The sequence below is a fragment of the Haemorhous mexicanus genome, chromosome 15 (genome assembly GCF_027477595.1).
Source record: "Haemorhous mexicanus isolate bHaeMex1 chromosome 15, bHaeMex1.pri, whole genome shotgun sequence".
Lineage (NCBI taxonomy): Eukaryota > Metazoa > Chordata > Aves > Passeriformes > Fringillidae > Haemorhous > Haemorhous mexicanus.
This window is the reverse complement of record NC_082355.1, coordinates 8,308,201-8,330,103: the sequence shown is the minus strand read 5'-3', so window position 1 is coordinate 8,330,103 and position 21,903 is coordinate 8,308,201. Positions and strand designations below refer to the sequence as shown.

At 41.6% G+C, this 21,903-nt stretch overlaps 1 protein-coding gene across 2 annotated transcripts in view; it reads left to right on the top strand.

Moving 5' to 3' along the window:
* Positions 1–20,620, top strand: part of SPOCK1 (SPARC (osteonectin), cwcv and kazal like domains proteoglycan 1) — a 271,183-nt gene extending 250,563 nt beyond the window's left edge. Inside the window, exons 7-11 of one of the 2 annotated variants that reach the window (XM_059860077.1) lie at positions 2,225–2,341; positions 8,964–9,185; positions 9,784–9,846; positions 14,884–15,021; positions 16,027–20,620. In XM_059860077.1, the coding sequence (XP_059716060.1) occupies positions 2,225–2,341; positions 8,964–9,185; positions 9,784–9,846; positions 14,884–15,021; positions 16,027–16,217 (731 nt within the window). In that variant the 3' untranslated portion in view covers positions 16,218–20,620. The remainder of the gene's footprint in view (positions 1–2,224; positions 2,342–8,963; positions 9,186–9,783; positions 9,847–14,883; positions 15,022–16,026) is intronic. The other variant, XM_059860078.1, reaches the window with a different exon arrangement.
* Positions 20,621–21,903: the final 1,283 nt, after the last annotated feature.

Sequence of the window (21,903 nt, the reverse complement as noted above, 5' to 3'; positions counted from 1 at the left end):
AAAATCTAGCCAGAATGCAGAAAACTCCAGTTCTGGGCTTGCTGTCAATCATGCCTCAGATCAAATTCCAAAGGAAATCTGCAGGGTTTGTGGTCAGCAAAAACAAAAGCAATAAATTCACCCAGGGTTCACTCTCAAACACTGCCCTCAAAAAAGCTGTTTCTCGACATGGCTGAAGTTACAAACATGGAAAAACTGTAATGGCTTCATTAAAAATGGAATTTTACAGACCCTAATATGTTTGATTGGCTCCATTATAGAGACAAGTTGTTCCAAGTCTGATTTGCCATTAATTACTTCTGTTTACCATTAATTAATGACTTCTGTCCCACCTATGCTGTGCGTTCAATCCTGGTTTGTATTGCAGTTTAAAAGCATGGATTCCAATCACCCAGTCAATGCAGTTTACACTAAATTACCACTTTGTGAGATTTATTTTAGAGACTTTATTTGGCCTTGGGGACCATCCTGCAGGGTGCTGAGCCTGGGGGACAGGGGTGTGCTCCTTGTTCCTGCCCTCCATACAGGGTGAGTTTGACAGCAAATCCAGTGTCCCCCAAAGCATTTGGCTTAATTTGGGTTGCTGTGGTGTCTGGGGTTGGCTTTGTGTTTGGAAATACAAAAATCTGAATCAGGAAAATTACTCTGGAAGGTATTTTCTTTATTATTATATCTTTTTCCTGGGCCTTGGCTGTCTGTGAAGCTCAGTGTACCTGTCCAGAAGGCACAGGAATGGATGTTTGTAGTCCAGAGTTCCAGCCTTGGCCTCCATGTGCCACCATGATTATTTAATAAGTATCAGGTTTGCACAATAAAACTATATTATTAATTTCTTGGATGAATGAATCCTCTTTTTTTTTCCACCCAATTTGGAAAGATAAGATAGTTTACCATAAGTAAATTGTAATGTTCATTCAAGTGAGAAAATAAAGTGGTAGCTTTTTCAGCAAGGTAGGCCACTTTACAATTAGTATTTCATTGTTTTCCATTTATTTTACAGTGATGGGATTTTTTTGTTTAACACCTGATTTTTCCTTACCTGAACTCAGCTTTAGAGGAATATTGATGTTCATATCTTTGTCTTTCATAGGAAAATTTATCAAACCCTTTTAGTGTTACAGAAAAAAAATGGGGAAATCTTTCTTTTTCTCCCCCTGTAATTTAGAAAAGGCTATAATTTCTGGTTTTAACTTCAAAGTTATTCCTGTCCCAAACTAAAGTGTGAGAACAAACAAATCCTCAGAACAGCTGTGACATATCAGCAAGTTCCTTGTCATTGGAGCAGTGAGTTAAACTTGAGAGCTGTGGAACTCAATATTCTTCAATAAGATGGAAGAAGGGATATTATAATGTGCAGTGAGATGGAGAAGACTTATTGTGACTGTGAAGGATGTCTGCCTCTATGGCATAAAGTCTTGCTCTGTATTTCAAGAAATGTCATTTAAAATGTAGAATGAGTGCACAGTAGGAATAATAAAATTGCCTGAGCGTGAATTTTAAGCACTAAACATGATACAGAAATAAGAATATTTTTTTGACAGAAACCCATGGCTAATGCAGCTTTCTTCCCTAAAAATATTTGCTTCAGCTGAACATTAATCTCTTAGCAGAAATTTCTGGGAAAATTAGATACTTCTCAGTAAAATTTATAATAAAATAAATGTTTTACCAAGATAACGAAATGGAATTGACAACCTTCAGAGGTGGTAGAGTCTCACTTGCAGTAGAACTAGAGCAATATGACATTTTTTTCTGTATATAAATAAGTATATATATTTTCTATTACTGTGATAATAGCCTTATACAAAGCCAAATGTGGTTATAAATTTTCCCTAGCATCTTTTTCGAGTAGCATGTCTAGGCAAGGATATCCCTCCTCCCCATCTGTTTGACTGATATTTTTCTCTGAAATCCTAAAAGGTGAAAACATTTAAGTTAAAGAGTCACATAGCTCTAATTGCCAACTGGCAGGGAACTCTGCATGGCACTTCTTCCATCACCAATCATGTCAGCTTCCAAGGAAGTACTTGAGTACAACTTAACATTCATCATGACTTACATTTTCTTTTTATCTTGCATCCTTTTCCCTGACCTTCTCTTTTTCCTTCAGAGCTCTTAATGAGGAGAACTTTACCACCCTAAACACAATTTTTCTAATGGACTCTCTGAGGAGAGGCTTTTCCCCGGTGCCCCTGACTCAGCCTGGTGCTTTGTTCTCTCCTAGCTTGCACAGACAAAGAGCTGAGGAGTCTGGCATCGAGGCTGAAAGACTGGTTTGGAGCCCTGCACGAGGATGCCAATCGTGTCATCAAACCCACAAGCTCGGAGACAGCACAAGGCAGTAAGAAACCCTTTCCCCCTGAGCACTGGGTGTTGTAGGAGCTTCCAGCCTGAGAGAATTGAACTGAGCACTGCTGGTGGTGCTGCAACAACCTGTCCGTGAATAAGCAGGTACCTGAGTCCTGATCCAGCAGCTACCTGAGACCTATTTGATCCTGCAAATAAATGCTGTTTTCTGAAGGAGCTGCAGTCCTTCTGTCCTCTCTCTCTGGCCCAAACTGCTCTAGAAACTGGCAGTCAGAGACAGAGAGACCTTCGCAAATGAATCAGGCAAATAAGTGTCTGAAGGCCATGGAGAGCACCCCTGTATGAGTAACTGAAACTGCTCAGGGAGTTCTCTCAAGTGCTGGGGTTAATTATTATGGTGTAGTTTATATCTGTACAGTTAAATTCCATCACCCTCCAATTCAACGTGGCTGCATCCAAATTATTTCTTGGGGTTGGACTCTGGTCTCTGCTTAATCACCAGTTTTATGACCAGGCATTTTCTGACACAATGTCAGTGGCATAAGATGAAAATATGGGATACAAGCATAGGCAACATTATGTCAATGTTGGAAAAAACTCACTTATGTTTTACTTTAAAATTTCCTGCTAACAGTTTATATAAGGGAAAGAATAATTAAAACATCCACATCTGAGCCATGGAGCTAGAAGTGTTAAATGGTGGAGAAAGCTGGAGCCCATTGTGTCCTAGGTATTTAATAACACCATCTTTGCTTGCTTTGATGCTTTTTTTTTTTTTTTTTAAACAAAGGAAGATGAACAGTCTAGAGGACATTTACTCTCTGTGGGTTAAGCCAACATGACTGATTTTGATGTCATTTAGCCACCAGGGAGGGGAAAGTTTCACATAACAGCATTAAAAGAGGTCATGCTCATCAGAGAGCAGATGCAAATTCACTTTCTATAAGGACTCATTAATTCTTTTAAACAGTGTCCCAAAACACATGGGCCCTTGGACTGCAAAGCAGGATGCACAAGTTTTGTCTAGGTGTGTGCCTCACTGTCACTTCACTGATTCTCTGGATGAGCTGTCTGAAGCCAGGGTCCAAACCCAGAATTTGAAGGGTCCAGCAGGTGCTGCTTTTATGGTTCTTTTCACCTGATGTCCCTGTAGAGTGACACCACAGAAGCTACAGGGCCACCAGAGCAGACCCAGCACATCAGGGTGGGCATTTTCTGTTGGTCCAGGTCTCCACAGCCCCTCTCTTTTGTGCTACATCTGAGCTGGGGTAGCAGCAGATTGCCTCTTCCTATTTAAGAGAATCTACCAGGGGGTGTATTGCCCCAAACTGCAGACAAACCCAGTAATTCCACCACACTTCCTAATACTCTGTGGTGAAACAAGTCATGGTCTGTGTAAATGATCTTTTTTCATGTGTCCCTTATTTTGCACAGTATTTACAACAAAGTCAGAGTCTTTAAAACTGTATGTCCTACTTATTTCTGAAACAGGGCTCCAAAAAAAGATATTCTCATACAGAGGATCCGAGCCCCAGTGCAAAAAGCAACTGGATGTACAGCTAATCATGGCTTCCAGATGTGAATTCATTTCAAACCCCATGACAGAAAGCCTTAGAGGCTTTAAACTTTATTTGAAGTCCTTTAGGCCCAGAATCATAGGAAATCTCATTTTATCAGATTGTCAAAAGGATGTTTTCATGCAGATGATTCGTGGCATCCTCACGATGACCTTGCCAGAGGCCAAATCCTAAAGGTGTTGAGTAGTTGTTCTTTGGGGTCTTTTTTCCTTAAGCAATTTCAGTGAGAAAAACATTCCTGATAATTTTGCAGTGTTTGCTCTCATTCACAGAGGAGCTGTTATCTCTTTTTAGTTTAGTTTGATTCCTGGCAGCTTTTATTTGAAAGGCTGCCCGATGATTTTAAACACTTGATCTCAACAATATTCGTTTTTAGACTGTTGACTTAGTTTGGCACATTTTCTTATTTTCCTCTATATCAATTAAAAAAAAAAAAGAAAGAAACTTTATGAGTTTAGATACCTAAGCCATTTTTAAATGCCACAAAACTTGGGCTTGATTTTCTTTTTGAGGTTTTACAACAGTATTCATGAATTAATCTGCATGTGCCAAATTCTGCAGCTCACATTCTCTCTGGTGGCACTGAAAATACACACGGGCTGAGGACAGCAGTATTTGGCTCTTTCCAACTTCAAACATTTGTAAAAATGAAAGACACCTTAAACAGGGCTCAGAATTCAAAGAAAAGTTCACATACCCAAGCTGTAGAAAAGGATGTCTGTGAATCCTGGCAAACAGGACACACACTCTGGTGTACACATTGCCCTTTTTTGTGGCTCAGCCTGTGTTGCCCTCCTCACCACATACTTCCCTTCATTGAACTGAGCTGGTTTGGTTGTGCCTACAGGGTGTGAAAAGGATGAACATCTCAAATAATCCATTTTGGATGTGCCCTCCTGGCAGAAAAAGGAGCAGATGGTGGGATGCCATGACTCCCATGCCTCAGACACATCAGCTGTCCAGAGAAGATTTTCCAGCAGAGATTTCTCTATGCCACATTAATTTTTCAAGATGTTAGTATGAGTGTAAATAAGCATTTTGAGGGTATTATGTTCACCCCCACGTGAAGAAGAAAAAAGTGCACTCATTTTTATTTTCTTTGTAAGTCTCTTGAAAAGGAGGAGGAAGATCATTGTGTTTAGATTTCAAAGCTTCCTTCCCTGAGCTCTCTGATCCCAGCAAAGCACCGTGGGCCAGGTACTTTGTCTTCTGAAGGCTTTGTGCAATTAAAATCTCCTCAATAAATGATGTAAGAAACTCAGGGACATGTTTTGACATAGGGAAATAATAAAACTAATTAGGTAGCAAGATCAGATTCAAATTGCTCCTGAGCCTGTTGATAATTCATAACATCCCCAAACTGTATCCAGATAGTCTCCTTGGTTGGAGTGGGTGTTGTTTTTCTTTCACTAGAGGTCTGTGCAATAGAAAGGATTTTTTTCTGGGGAACATTTCTTCTTCTCCTTCTTTTATTTTAAGTGATGGGGGAAATTAGGTTAATTATACCCCTGTTAATTTAATTGTAGTATACTTTAATAAAATAAAAATGGCTCATGTAAGTCAACTCTTGAAGGGGGAAAATAATTCTTTCATGCCAGAAGGTGTGTTTATTTTTAATAAGGATTTTCACCCAAAGACTTTTTTAAATTTAATTCCATTTTAATTCAGAGGAGGTGGAGCATTTTATGTCTTAATGGGATGAGAGACTTTTACATGTAGGTCACCAGCTTGATTTCCTTCCAGCTCTGTAGTGAATGAAAGTTGTCAGGATGCTGAACAGCTGTCAGCTGAAAAGAGGAACAAGCTGGTCTTAGTCCAGGTCCTTGTGAGCAGGTGTCCAAATGAGAGCAGCCACCACCTCAGCTGACATTAACCAGCATCTTCGTGGGCAGCCTCTACCAAGGAGCCAAGAGGGATGTGGAGCCTGCCCCATCCTCCTGCTTCTCACCAAAGGCACTGCAGCACTGAGCTGATGAACAGAAAGATGTAGAAGAGTTCTCTCTGAGGTTGCTTGTTCTGGGTCTGTTGTGCTGGAAATCCAGCCTGTTAACCAAGCACTGAATTCTTCACAGAATTATAGTATGTGGTTTATTTCATCCAGAAAATTGCATCATATTTATAGATAAGTATATCAAAAGACTGTAAAAAGAAGTTAATTCAGTCAATATCACTTGGCCTCACCAGGCTGGGGGGAGCACAGTGACCTCACAGTGAAGGTAAGTGAGCTCCAAAAGCCATTTTCCATCAGCTGCCCTGGTTATGCCATGAATCAGAGCCTGTGTTGAACTTCAGGGGACATTTGGCTTTCACTCCTGGTGCTGGGTGCTGAGAGCATCCAGGGTTGTTCGATTTGGGCTGCAGATGCAATTTATGTGCAGTACCTTTTACCAGGAGACAATATGAAGTGGAGCTGCTATTTACCCTCAACGACATACTGGAGGACATTTAAAGAATGTGATATGCTGATAATAATATATGCTGATAATAACCATCTAGCTAAGGACTTTCTGTCACACCTACCACTTCAATATTTCAGGACTTCCAGGCCACATTGTCTGATAATCCAGCACTGTTTAGTAAACCAGCCTCTTAATAAACCTAATCTGGAACTCAGGTCACAACAGCGAAAGCTCCCTTGTTTATAAGAAATTATAATCAAAACCTCTTCAATTAATGTAATTAACTGTCTTCTCAAGTGACCTTTCCCAGCTGTATCTCCTATCCAGCCCTGATGGTGTCACAGAGCAGCTCTGTGCTCACTGCAGTCACTACTGGTGATTTGCTCAGACAGGTCTGTGCTGAGGGCAGGCTGGTGGTGGATCCCCAGTGCACACACAGGTGGAGATTTCCCAGCAGGGAGGACAACAAGAGTCAGAAATAATCTACAGGCACTGTCAGGGGCAAGTTCATTCCAGATCTCCCTGCTTTGGTCGCTGACAGTTAAGAGATGACTTTAGAGACCATTAGGGCTGAGCAACACATACCATGCTCAACTGATGATACAGCACACCTTTCATCTTCTGCAGCAGTAAGTGCCACCACAGCATGTAAAATCCATTGTCAGAGAGAGCATCTGTGCAGAAAAGGAGCAGATATTGGAAACTAACTCTTTTTCTCCTGAAAACTGTTAAACTGGGATAGCTGGAGCTGATCCCAGCTCCACCCTGCAGTTCAATGATCCACCCCTGCCTGTTTGACCACTTTTAACCTGCCCTGGGTTGGGGAATCTGGCACCAAACACCTGCACAGGGCAGGACTGGTGCCTTGCTCCTGTTGCTCTATAAAGGTAAAGGTGAGGAATCTTAAATCCTTTCACTTGACAAAAGATTGCACAGTGACCAAATCCTGCTTGCCTTCTTCAGATGACTTAAATAATTGAAGACAATATTTCTAATTGCTTCAGCAAGGCAAGCAGTTCCCCCTATATCTATTCACACAGCCTTGTTCTTTTTCACTGTGCTCAAACATGATTAGATAATGTTATGGGAGATAACAGCATAAAAATGTGATGAGATGTTCAGCATGATTTCTCTCTTCCCTGCCTGAGCTGCCTCTAGCCCTGAGGAAATGGCATTATCTTCTTCCTTCCTTAGAGAAACATGTATTATGAATGACACAAACCTTCCCATTAGTTAACCCTTCTGGTTGCCCCTCTGTGTCACTGACAACCTTCAGCCACAGCTGCATACAAAAACCACAGCTTCCAGCAAAAAGCCCTGCTCTCCTTTGGATTAGTGCCTAAAATAGCAAGTAGGGTGCAGAGCTTGGACAAACTGTCAGCATGATTCCAGCAACATCTCAACTTTCACTTCAACAAAGCAGCATCCTGAAAGGAACACATACAGCAAATAAAGCTAAGCTTAGCCTCTTTCAGTGAAAGTTGCAGCTGAAGGAAAAAGCTCATCAGGCTTCTCTCTGTGGCCCAAAGCAGAGTGAGAGTGCACAGGCAGGTTATTGCTCCCAGCTGAAGCAGTGTGAGGACCAGAGGCCCAGGGGATCAGGAGCCCTCTGTCCCTGCAAATCCCCACCAATGGATTCATGTTTGAGTCCTGGTTGAAACCAATACCCTTGTTATCAGATTTATTACCTCTGTATTACAAATATGCTTCCTTACATTGTAGATAACTTGGAATTTAGTCTAAGTATTGAAAAAACACCACGACAGTGTGCATTTATAGTGCCCCATAGCAGAGTTTTTCTGGTGACTGTAGGATACTGGAATGTGTCTCTCATATACACAGTGGGTATCTATATGCATGACTTGGGTTTTCTGTGATAACCACTGCTGCTGCAGCAGTCTTTGAAGAATCTGGGCTATTAAAATGAATGATGGTGATGGTTTCCAAAGCGCTGGAGAAGCAGAATCCTGTGTTGCTGCAGGAAGGTGCTGGTACAGCATACAAGAGCATGGGCAGCTCTGGGCAGCTCCAGCTGAGACTGTGCCCTCCCTCAGAGTGATGTGAGAAACAGAGACACTTCACCTCTTCTCTCCCCCAGACAGCTCACAGTCCAGATCAAAGCAGTTTGTTGTCGCAAACCAGAGGCAGGCCTTTGAAAAATGAAAAGCAAGGATGAGAGGTAGAAGGTGAGAGCCCAGCAGGAAAGAATGTGATCAGGCAACTAGAAACGAGTCTGGGAAACAGGATTTAAATTGCATTCAGATACAGTCCAGTTTGAAAATATGGTGGATGCAGTCTCTTCTCATCACATTTCCAGTATCCTGGAACCAGGCCAAGACACTTGGACTGAGGACTGAAGAAAATAAAAAAACAAGAATTTTTTGAGTAGAGATAACTTTAAATTACAGAAACCAGTTCTGAACCTCAGTCCTCTCTACCCGACAGCTCCCACAGAGTGTGAGTAGTGCTCTGGTTTGTAGCTGTGCGTGGGTTTAAGCTTTACACAATCAGTTCAGTCGTAGGATTTTGTTCTGCTTTGGGCAAGTCAGCTCAATGTTCAGAGTCCAGCCACAAAAAGAAAAGTTGGCAAGGCTTCACCTTAGAGTTGGCAAGGCTTCACCTTCCTGCACCGGGGGCATGCCAGGGTTCAGCTGGGGAATATTTGCCTGTCTTCCTGCAGGATTTGACACCAGCATCCTACCAATCTGTAAGGATTCCTTAGGCTGGATGTTCAACAAACTTGACATGAACTATGACCTGCTGCTGGATCCCTCGGAGATCAGTGCCATTTACCTGGATAAGTACGAGCCATGTGTCAAGCCACTCTTCAACTCCTGTGACTCCTTCAAGGATGGGAAGCTTTCCAACAACGAGTGGTGCTATTGCTTCCAGAAACCAGGCGGTGAGCTGGGCCATTTGCAATACAAAGAGGAGCTCTTTGGCTCTCCCTGTGTCTCAGGGCCTGCCTTTAGAGTTTGCTCATTGGCAGGCAGGTGTGGTAAATCCCTTTTGCCCAGCACCAGTGTGAAGGGCATTCTAGAGCCATGTTTATGTCATAGATGAACTATATTAACATCCCTTGATCATTAAAGCAAATAAAGTAGTAAGTGTCACTGCACACAGTCTAGAAATAAGCTCAATTGCTGACAGAAAGCTCAAGAATTTACTCATTTATTAACACAGAATTTAGCCAATTAGCAAGTCATAAATCAGAGAGCTGGCATGATGTCAGTTTGGTGAAAAGAGAGGTAGAATGGTTTAACAATTAAAATGGCCCCCAAACACTACTCTCAACTACAGTGTTGCCTTTTTTTTTTTTTTTTTTTTTTTTAATTAGCGGAGCTAATGACATAAATTTGTTTTGCAGTACAGTACCAGCATATGGGCTTCTCTCAGTCCCAGGTGTACAGTAGCCCACATTTCATGTCAGCAGTGAAGCCAGTCATTACAGAGCCTGTCCCCTACCATCTGGAAACTGATTCTTATACATTATATTTTAGGTCTTCCTTGCCAGAATGAAATGAATAGAATTCAAAAGCTAAGTAGAGGGAAGAGTCTGTTGGGTAAGTTCGATTACTTGCTATTCATTTGCTCAACTAATTAAAGCTTCTGTGATTATTGTAACTTTATATGCAGTAATGGTTTTTCAATTAGAGACTAATGTTTTGAGTCGGGAATATGCAGCACCGAGCGTAGGCCTGACACTATGAAATTAAACAAATAATGAGATAGCAACACACAGAACAGGTGTCAGCATGGCAACGGGTTCAGAACTAATTTACAGCTCTCCAGAAATGCAAAGCCTTGTCTGCACAGAGCTTAATACTGCCTTCATCACCTCACAGGTCAGAGTAAGTACTGGGAGGCTGCTTGATACTCAAGGCTCCCATTTTTGAAGGGTGACTGAAGGTGCACAGCCAATGCATTTGTGTTCCCTTCCAGTTATGGTACAATGCAGGCTTTCCTTGGGGTTCAATTTTGCCTAATCACTCTTTAAAATATTTCAGTATATTGTGTGCATATGAAAACAGGAATTCATATCACCTCATTTTAGGCAGCCTGCAGGATGCTTCATGCTGTAAGATGTGGTCATGCCTGTCCCTCTCTCTTGTGCCTATTGGGAGCCTGAATTGATTCATGACTTACTCTGATGGATATCTAAAATTAGGTTAAATAAATCCCCATCTGGCATTTTCCCAATTAATTACTGAAAAATCAGGTTGCTGAACTGAAAACATTTCAAGGGACTAATTCCTTACCCTAAAATCACCCAGTGATGTTGGGCCTGGTGTTTGTGTGCTGGTGTTTTACCAAAACTTGTGTCCCAGCACATTTGTGCACACAGAGCCCAGCCCCTGAGGCACAGCAGGACAGATGCAAGCCCTGCACTTCACCCTTGAGGAGTGGCTGACCTCAGCCCCAGCTGTCAGCCCCATCATGGAGAACATGTCAGGCTTCCACAGCATCTCCAGCAGCAGCACAGGGTGTGCACAGCTCTGCTGCAGTGCTGTTCATGCCTCCCACACTGCAGCCTCCTGCTCCTCCATACTCAACAGCACTCCCTGCAAAAGCTCAGCTCTGCCAAATCCTGCCACTCCCAGATGCCACTGCCATTTGGACTCAAGGTTCAGGTGCCTTGTGAACAATCCCATCCTGGATTCATTGGTTTAAATTCGGAATAAACATTCCTGGGACTGTGATTTAGATCATTCATCCTTTCATAGTAAGTTCACATGAAGATTTGGATGTTTCAGAGTTACAGCTGTGGGAGCAAAGGGAGGATTGATCACTTGGGATATGTGTGCTCCATTCAGTAAATATTCTGCATTTGTGTTCAAGGGAATGTTGTGGCAGGAGAAGTCAATGTTCTCTGCCTCATGGGTGTCATGATTTTCAAAGTCACCTAAAAGAAAAAGAAGCCCAGCTCTTAACAGATAGCTTTGACTATCCCATATTTATTTTATGCTTTGCTGTTATTTTCTACGTGCAATAAATGTCATCCAGGTTGAAACATAACTAGTTCATTCTGGTGTGTGGGAAGAATGATGCCTGGGTTGCAGGTAGTTCAACATGCAGGTGGTTGTAGCACATGTCACTGGGATCTGATCACAATAGCAGGAGTAAAATGACAAAGTAAAAGCAGTGAGAATGGTCCCTTAGCACAAATAACTTCTAGTCAACTGTATTAATAAAAATAAAAAAAAAAAGAGGAATGAAAGTGGTGAAGCTCAACAAATCAAGGTGTCAGTCACAGGTTGTTCCACAAGCTAGAAAATTATAATATAAAGAGGAACTCTTTGCTTCACCTACCCTGAAAGTCTTCCTGCATAATGACACCTGTCATGGAGATTTTAATTTGATATCAGAGCTATTTATAGAGCAGAAAACATTGTCTTTTCACTGTCTGAAAAATCATTCAAATGGAAGTTCAAACATACACGGGACTTGTAGCAATGGTAAAGTTGGAAAAGACAGCTGAGTATTTTCAGAGAAAGCAGTATTTAATTATTCTCTTCTTCCTCTGACCCTGACATAGAGAGCACAGCACTTGCAGTCTGGGCACTAGCATGAAGAATGTTTTTGTTAACTTGTATCCATTGATAAAAGTGATGACTTTTGATATTTCCTTCTCTATATATTTTTCAAAACACATGACAGTTGCAACAAAGTACTTCAAAGCCATTGCCATTAGATATGTTGAATTTGGAGGCTTTCAAATGAAGTCTAGCATCCCAGGAGACTGAATTAAAAAGTAAACAGCACTATTCATCTTTTCCTACCAGATTTATCTGGAGTACAATTAACTGCAGAGACTGTACTTTTAGAGCACACAACTGTGCAGCCTGATAATGCTTCTCCCACTCCACTAAAGTAATAAATTTCTGCTCCCATCACTGTTTTCTCCTATATCAACCCTGTGGATTCAGCTAATATAATAGCTAATACCAGAGCTGTGTGCTGGCTAGTACTTAATTCTGACAGGCTTTTACCTCTATCTTTACCATATAATTATTCTCCCCCTGTTCTCTGAGGAAGGGGAATGTTATATAGATAAGGAAATGATGCAAAAAAAAAAGAGGTCTAGGTCTGGGTCCATGAAGAGGGTACATATGCAACAGTGCTGTTCAAGTTTGTGTGGAATAACTAAACCATTCCCAGGACAGAAGGAGATGGGGAGGCAGGATTCAGCTTGGGGCAGTTTGTGGGGAGCGACTCACATTTTGTAGTGTCAAGGCTTGTGGGAAGCACTGCCTGTGCAGGAACCTCAGGAAAGGAAAGCTCCAGATGTTCCCTGATGCCAAACCAAGCAAATGATCTGTCTGGGTGGCATGCTCCAGGATAGCAGAGCTTGTAGCCAGCTCATTTCCAACAAAGACAGGCTGATTTGTGTACATTTGTGTACAGTTCACAGGGAGAATCATCACGTTGTTCAGCACTTGTTCCCAGCCTCTCTATCCTCTCCAGATTATCACCTGCACCTGATACATCAGAGAGGACATGCTGTATCCTCCCTCTGATGGTTGGCAAACACTGGGACATTAGTATGCATAGATAAATATTTAAAGCTCCAGTGTTACATACAGATTGGCACGAATTTCCCACCCAGAAGGAAAAGTACCTTCCACTCTTCACTGTGACCCAAAGTGTGAATCTATTCACACACAGTTATCTTGGCACTGAGCCTGGGCCACAGTTTATTTTTAAAGCTTTTAAAGCTTTTACAGGCAGCGTGGAACATTTTCTTCCCTTACAAGAAACAGTGAAACTATGCAAAAAGGCCTGTTTGAAAGAAGAAAAAAGTTGCATTGCCCTAGGAAAAGAGAAAGCATGAAACAGTTTAAAATGCAGAAGCTGTTCTCTGCTCATCCTGTAATGCCCCTGAGGTTCCCCCTTTGATCCTTCCCTGGAGCCAGATGTTGATCAGACATAAAAGGGCAGCTCTAGTGACATGGGTACAGCTGTGCTGATTTACACCAGCTCCAAGTCAGCACCTGAGCACTTTTCCCAAGATTGTGTACGGTTTGATAAACACCTGGAGTGCTTATCAGAGGCAGGACATGAGCATAAATATGAAAAAAATTATCTTTCCTAATTGATATTGAATTGAAGTTTTGAACACTGAGTATTAACTTACAAAAACCTGCCAAGGCAAATACATATGTTTGTTATTCAAACTATTGTCTTATAAATAGTGAAAATTAATTTTTGATAGTTGCTAGCATGCTTCCATTTGTACTTGAACATAATGGTGATACCTATTAGCAAACCTGCTACAAGGTCATGCTTTGACATTATTTAAAATGTTCTCACTCATGGATGTGGTCTCCAAAACTGATCTGATAAACAAAGATTCCTGCAGATGTTCAAAGGTTTCTCTTCTCATCTCCCAGACCTGTATTAGCAGCACTCAAACTTTAGACAAGATCTGCAGAGCAGTGAGTTTGGATATTCAGATTCACTTTGTGTGAATTTCAGATTCACTCTCTGAGTGCATGAGACTGACTGACTTCCACTTTTATGTCTTTTATATAGGAAATCTGGTGACATTTGGGCAGCACCTTCTCATTCATCTTTTCCTGTGAGAAATGTAGTGGAAGTGGCCCCTTTGACACATGTGCTGTCTGAATAGATGCTACACATGGAACTAGTTAAAAAACTTTACTGAACCACCAGTAAATCACTGGTATCTTTGACAAAGGAGAAAAACACTTTCTCAAAAATCGTTTGAGACAAGAAATTTGGGGGCAGGGGGGGTGTTTATGTCATGTTTCATATTGAAGCAATTGACAAAGAAGGGAAAAATGAATGTACTGACCTCCAGTGGGAATAAAGCTAACTCATCTCAAAGAACAAGAGTGCTTTTCATACTGAAGTACATATGCTGTATCTGCTGAAAATGGTGGGAACAATAACATAGGCTTCTCCTGAGAGTTTCCCTCTCTGCAGAGGCCAGAATGAACCACACTCTACAAGGCTGAAATATATTGGTTTTATTGTGAGACAAAACTTGGGCTTCAAATCCAAAGATTTACTGATTCAGATCCTGTTGTCCCTCTCTGTATAGCCTGTGCATTATTTCTTCTTTTATACATGGGAGGTCTCAGTAAGTCGGGAGATGTGCCTGAGATTAGTATGAATAGCAAGCAGATGGCAGATACCTTCCAGGGATAATTACAGTGTTGTGGAAAGACTCGTGTGAAAAACACTGAAGGAGTGCAAATGGAGGGAAATGCAGAACTAATGAAATTGGGGTAATAATCCAGTTGGGAAGAAAAGTTTAAAACCAGGAGTTAAATGTGAAAAGGCTCTGTGGGAATATCAATCATTCAGGGGCAGAGTGAAGCTCTCTCTAGAGCTGTGGGACACCCTCCTCTGTGTGCTGGATATGAACAAACATTTGTACACTGTGACCAGGGTGTCTGAGAAGAGCTTACCAGAAATAATTTCTTCACCCTTTCAGGCACCAGATAATCACATGCATTTCCTTGCCAACATTGTCAAGATCTTCATGTATATAAATGCTAAGTTCATAATACCCTCTCTGTGTGTTTGCTCCTGCAGAGGATTGCATTACTGAGCACACCTTATATTTTATTCAGGTGCTTTCATCCCCCGGTGCAATGAGGAAGGTTATTACAAAGCCACACAGTGCCACGGCAGCACGGGGCAGTGCTGGTGTGTTGATAAGTATGGGAATGAGATAGCTGGCTCCAGAAAGCAAGGCACAGTCAGCTGTGGTGAGTAATGATCTGCTTTCCTCAGACAGTGGGGGAATTAACACTGCTGTAACCCTGCCATTGCTGTACCACTGAGGATGATGACAGGAGGGAAAACAGGGGTAGCACAGTTCAAAGTGCTCCTCTGTTCTCCTGTTCACACACATCTGGGACCCTCTTGGGTCCTTTGGATAGCAGGGGTGCAGCACAAGTCAGCAATAGCCACTGTTAAGGCATTTGTGCTACCATCCTGGAAAGTGCAGTTAGTTATATTAAAATTAAGAATCTGGGATTGATCTATATGGTTATTAAATATATTGTTCTGTATACTCTGGAACTTCTGCTATACATCTATACATCTACTGGAACTTTCCAGACAAGGGAAGGCCTAAATATGTAAAATTGTATGCATTAGCAACCGAGCCCAATACAATTGCTGACAGGACAATATTATGTAGGTAAGTGAAATCACCAATTAGCTGTTGTGTCCAGACAAGGAAGATGTCACCTACAATCCTTCAGAGGCCTCAGGGATGGTTTTGAGTGCAGCTTTCTTTTTTGAGAAGGAACAGAGACCTAGAAGGTCCAGGATGCCCAGAATAACATCACAGATCTTAGGTTCAATAACTATATTTGCAGAGTGAAGTTTATGCACTCAAATAAAACCTTTTTTTAATTTTTTTAGCGTGGTATACAGAGCAGTAATGAAATGAAAGTATTTACAAAGGAATAATGATTTTCTGGCCTGCATGCATGTGATCTGGAATTTTCCAGTCAAGCCTCTAGAAGGAAGACAATGCATAAGGGAGTGTTTTATGTGGAAAAAAAAATAATCAGAGTCTATAGATATGTATTTTTCCCAGTTCAGAATGAAAATTGAAATTTTAAGGCTGTTTCATGAATAGCTGAACCAATTAATTTAAAAAATAACATTTCAAGTGACAGTGGCTTGCATGACAAGGATAGTGATTAATGTGGAATTCGGTGTTCTGTGAGGAAATGATCTTTCCTGCTCACCTATTTCAGAAGAAGAGCAAGAAACCTCAGGGGATTTTGGCAGTGGTGGATCTGTTGTATTGTTGGATGATCTGGAAGATGAACCTGAAGCAACAAAAAAAGACAAAGAAGGAAAACTGAAGATTCATGTAAGAGCAGCTAATGAAGATGATGAAGATGAAGATGATGATAAGGATGATGAAATTGGTTATATATGGTAGTGCCCATCATGATGAGGACTCATGTTTTGCACAATATTGCAACTCACATCATATCTCTGCAATTGTATCTGAGAGTACCTGGCACAAAAATTCCCTCTCTACTGAGTTTAATTTTGTATAGCCAATTTAATTTGGATGACAACTTTTTTTCCAGCAAAGGACTGTTTGGAATACAGCTTTTTGTTCAGCTGGTTTGGGGTATTTTTGTTCTATCCACAGGGGCAATGAGTTTTGTTTCAAAACCATTTGGTGTCTTATTCCTTATTTGCACCACTTATGAAATCCATTCTGTGAAAGAATCCTGGAAGGGGCTCAAAAAAACAAAATACAGAGGCTAAGAAGCCCCTCTCATGTCAGAGAATTTGTGTCATAAATTGTTACCTGGATCATATGAGAAAAAGGTTTTTCTTTCATGAAGAAGGAAAAGCAGGTGCTTCGTTTTCCAGTCCATATTTATAATGTCCCAGTGAAGAGTAAGTCTCTTTGGACAGTGGCTGCCCAGTACTAAGGGTTGAATGCAGAAGAAAACCCACTGGCAGGACTTTCCCTTCCTTTCCTTCTTTGAGAATGAGTCCAACAGGCTTAGTCCAGCTCATACTGAAGGCAAAACTCCCACCAGGGCACAATCAGCTCACTGACATTCTTTATTTGATAAAGGAACCTGGCCTTCTTGATCTTAAGAGATGCTGCAGGTGTCATGGACCAAGCCCTAGAGGCAGGGGACAGAGTCCATCTGCCTTTCAGAGTGTTTAAGGGGACATCAGAGAGCATCTGGTGAATTTGTAGCACCACCACCACCCCCAGAGCTGCTCCTCAGCTGCTGCCCGAGCTCATTTGCACCAGGAGGGTCCCTGATTACACATAGACAGCCTCTGCTCCCAGCTCACACACCACAGAGCTGTCTGTTCTCCACTGAGCAGCCCTCCTTCCAAAGGCAGAATGCTGCCCAAGACACCAACCCTCAAAAGGAGCTGTCCCTTATTTCAGGTAAAGACCCCTGTTTCAAAAAGCAGCTTTAGGTGGTGATATTTCGAAAGCATAACCCCTTGGCTCAGTGTGGTGCTGCACACTTGTAATGCACACTCCTGAAAGAGAACAGAATTAAAATCCAATCTGTGATTCCCTCAGTACCTCCCATATATTCAAAGCTCTGGTATCAGAGCATATTGATATTTCATTATTTGCAGTATCCTTTCCCATGGCAGTTCTTAGATGCAGTAATGTGCTGTGGTGATCTTTTATTGTTTCTGCTGTTTTGTGAAGCAGTAAGAGGAACCTTAACCCCACTCTTGCATTAGGATGCAGGTGTAAGTATTTTTGCAGTGCCTGTGGTTGGCCAGTGAGTTATTTTGCAGAATGAAAAATGTGGTTTTTATAACAAAAACTAATTAGATTTTTTTCCTGAGTTAATGGTGGATATAGAGGTGGAGACAGCATTGAGTCCCTACATGGTTGTCTACACAGTCAGTTGAAAACTGGAAAATACCACAGAGATTGGCAGAAGTCAGTTTTTAGGTACATTGGCCTGGGGATGTTGGCTCTCAGCCCTCTCCGAAGCCAGTGCCTGCCTGGCAGCCCTCTGGGTAGGACCTCTGCTTTCAGATATGATCAGAAGTGGAATTCCTTTCAGGTACCATGTGCTGCAGGGGCTCTCCTGTTTTCTCCTCTTTTATTTCCTATTTATCCAGATCAGTGACCTGAGAACAAAGAGCAAGCCTACATAATCATTATTAATGCAGAAGGATGTGTAAAACCATGAGGAATTTGTTGTTTCACGCCCCTGCATCCTCCCCAAAATCTGCTATCACAGTCATTTGCAAAAGGCCTGCAATCTGCCCTGCCTCAAATAAATCCCTTTGGTTTTCCCATGGCTTTAGAAAAATACATTTAATAATCATTTTCCATGAGCTGCACCACACACACACACACACACACACACACACACACACGCCCCCACACACACACTCTCTCTTTTTCTATTTGCCTTTCACAGAAATCCTGCCAGCTTGCAGGAGGAGGAGATAACCCAGCATTTCTGTCTCCCTAAATATGATTTTGTGAGAAGCAATTGAGCACTGCCAGTAAGTTCCTTCTCAAACATCCTGTCTAGTTTTCCTCTGGTATTTTCTTAATTAACCCCACACTCTCTGGGTCTGGCTCTGCTGTCCTGTGCAAGACCTGCCTGAGGCACAGTGCTGCCATTTCATTCTGCCATAAATCTGAGCTCCACAATCAGCAGATTATGCTTATTCTCCTGGCTGGACTCCTTCTCCACACAGCGCTAGGGGGGGTTTGCAGTCCTGTGTCCCTCCACAGCAGCTTATCCTGGGCTGTGCCTTCCATCAAAGGTCACAGAGCAAACCCCTTCTCCTGCCCAGCACTCCCCAAGGCAAAGCCTGGCACTCTAAGCCCCTGCAGGCAGTACCAGGTCTGAGGCTGCAGGGGACTGTGTCCCATGTCAACATGCAAGATGGTTAAATTAAAGCTGTCAAATAAACCTTTAAAAGTGAATGTGAACATCTTTGAGTTCACATGTGCAGACATGGCAGCACCACGCACTGGTGGTCTCCTGGCTGAGATCTTTCACATGTGATGCTTCCAAATCAGAGCTGGAAGGGTTTTTATCTAAATGTAAAGCAATTTCTGTCTCACCAGCTCAAACATGGGGTGGCCCCAGTGAAACAGCTCCATGCCCAGCACAGCCTGGTGAAGGGTCAGGTGCTTTGGCTGGCTCGGGTGGCCCCTGGCAGCATATCCCCCAGCACCCAGAAACACAGACACACACAAACTGTTGTAGGCATGCTGGCCTGGATCCAGGCAGATCCCCCTCTCCAGGTCTCCATTCAGTCACCTCTTTGATTCATGCAAATGTTCTTCTGGCTCCAGCCAGAGTGGGAAATGTGCCATTTTATGGGCTAGGGCAGCTGGGCAGGGCAGCTGTGTCCAATCCCGGGGTCCAGCCAGGCAGGAGCAGGACACACGTGCTTGCAAGGGCAGCTCAGACTCTGGATTGCTTTGAGAGCAAGCTCCCAAATCCTGCAAAGCTTTTTAACAAAGCCCTTTTGTGATCCCCTGGCATCCTCCCGTGGTGGGGCACCTGCAGCCCATAAATCCATGTGTATATCTCTGTGTGACTGTAGATATGCATTTATGCACAAATATGTGTGTGCATATGTGTGTGTGTGTCCAGTCTGGGGAGATGCATTAAAAAAATCTTCTTTTTAATGAAATAGTGATAAAGAAACCAGCGATTCTACCAAGAACCAGTGCTCCTCCAGATCAAGCCTCTTCCATTCTTCATGCTTTGTAAAGGATTTAATTTGCTTCCAACTTAATTTAATTCAATTCCTTTCTTTCCTCTCTTTCCTTTCCCCTTTTTTTTTTTTACAAAGCAAGACTTACTTCCTGTCTGAATCACGCCATTGACCTTCCAAACATTTTCTCATTGTGAAAAATGGAATCTGAGTTGTCCCATTCTTTTAGAGACACAGACCAAATGGAATCAGAGTTGTCCCATTCTTTTAGAAACACAAACCAATTTTTAATCTCATTTTCTTTTCACTTTACAGTCTATGAGATACTGTTAGGCAATGCTTTATGCTCCTTTTAACTAGTGTAGTTAAATCAAAATGTTGAGTTCAGATTTCAGCACAGCTGGGCTTTTTTGGGTCATTACTGGCCTTTGCTGTGAACACAAAAATCCTCTTTATTTTCTTTGACTTTTTTTTATGCTATTCTCTACTATTATTTTTAACCATTTGAACTGTTTATTTAATATTTATTCTACAGTTTATATTGAAGATGTAAAGTTTATATTTAAAACAACACTGTTTGTTAGTGAATGCTTCTCTTTGCCTCTCCAGCCTAGTCTGTTAGTCTCAGTGTACATTTCTGGCATGGGAATATTTTGATATTAGGAGTTTTGTAGCCTTTTCTCTCTCAAGCAGCAACTGATGTAGATCTAAGGTCAGCACCTGACCCAGACCAGGTCGCTCGAGCTTTGCTCCCTCCATTTGTTGGCTTCTCTGCAGTCCCTCCTGTGTGCCATCCATCCACCCACAGACTGCCTTGTACAGTTACTACACATCAAAAAGCCCTTTCTACAGTAGGTGGGTTCTGGTCTTTTTATACTTTTCTCAATGCTGTTGATGTCTGTTACTGTTCAATGTGTAGATCTGTAAGGAGAGATCCAAATATTACATGTTTCAGTTCGATGTCCCTACTGTAGATGGATGTAGACTATCATAGTAAGTAGAACTGCCTAGTAAATTCTGAATGCTTTTTCCATAAGGAGTTAAGTGGAATGTGAGCATTTGGCTACCTTTGGTTAACTGTAAATGCTTAACTGTAGTCTGAAATAGTTGCATTTTTGTCTGTCTCAATAAATTTTAATTTGTCTGCGACTCCTTGTTGCCTGTCCTGAATTTTATTAAACTTAGGGGATCAAAAATACTGCACTACCTTGAGTCAGCATTTAATCATACATGGAAATGGATGCTCCTTTATATTTGCTTCATAACTTATACCTCTGTTCAATGCCAGCTGTAATCTGTGGAGTTAATGCAAAGTCTCCTGAAACTTCTTCTTCAGAAGCAGAAATGAAACCAAATGGAATGGAATAACTGTACCAAAATCAGAGCTTTTCAAATTATATTAAAATTGATTTTTGAGGAACTAGCAAGGGCAGAGGGGGAAGCTTTCATTTCTATTTCCTCTCCAGATTGCAAATTGTCATGTTTTTCTGTCTCTTCTGAAGGTATCCAGAGCAATTCCACAAACACAGCCACACTCTGCAGTGGCCATTATCTACATGATAAATTAAGGCAAAATTATATTAAATACAATTGGTGGGGAGCCATCCTCATTTAGAAATACCTGGGTTTGTGTCTCTATAATTAAATCAGAGCTTGTCTTTTATATTATTAGCCAATTTAAACAGCCAGCATTATTGCAGTGCTAATTACAGAGTTAAAAATGTTATTGCATCACCTTTTTTCTGTATGTGGAATATAAAACTACCAGGTGAAAAGAGAAACCAATTTGCAGGCATTTTCACAATTGTCATCTCATCAGATCTGCACTGATAATGTGTCTGTCCATACACCAGTGACTGAGCTGGGCCACCAAGGGTCAGAACCTGCCTGAAATTTCAGTTCAATTGCCTGCACTCATGAGTTTATTTTTACTGTGGGTACCACACATCACTTGCAGTACATCACTTACCTGACTCTGAGAACAACTGGGTTTTCCCTTTCCCAAACCACTCTAAGACTCTTTGAAGTGTTTGATCTTCTGTGCTGAAGTGTCTCAGCTGTTCCAGATGTTAGATGCTGTGTGTGGCACTGAGTGCTGGGAGCAAAGCAAAAGAAATCCAGAGCTTAGAGGTGTGTGAGTTGTAAATGAGATTTTAGTTGTCAGAAAGGGTTGATGATTGGAGCTCTATTTTTTTTCTTAATATTCCTTCTAGCTTTCAGATTACAGGCACCTTGCAAATTTTGTTTTGTACTACACATACATAGCTCTACACAGACACACCACTGCCTTCTAATTACTAATGTGTGTATAAGTAGATATCTAATAAATAAATAAATAAATAAATAAATAAATAAATAAATAAATGTGTATGTATGTATATATGTCTTTAGACCCCACCCTGGGCATGGGATATCCACTGGAATTTTGGGAT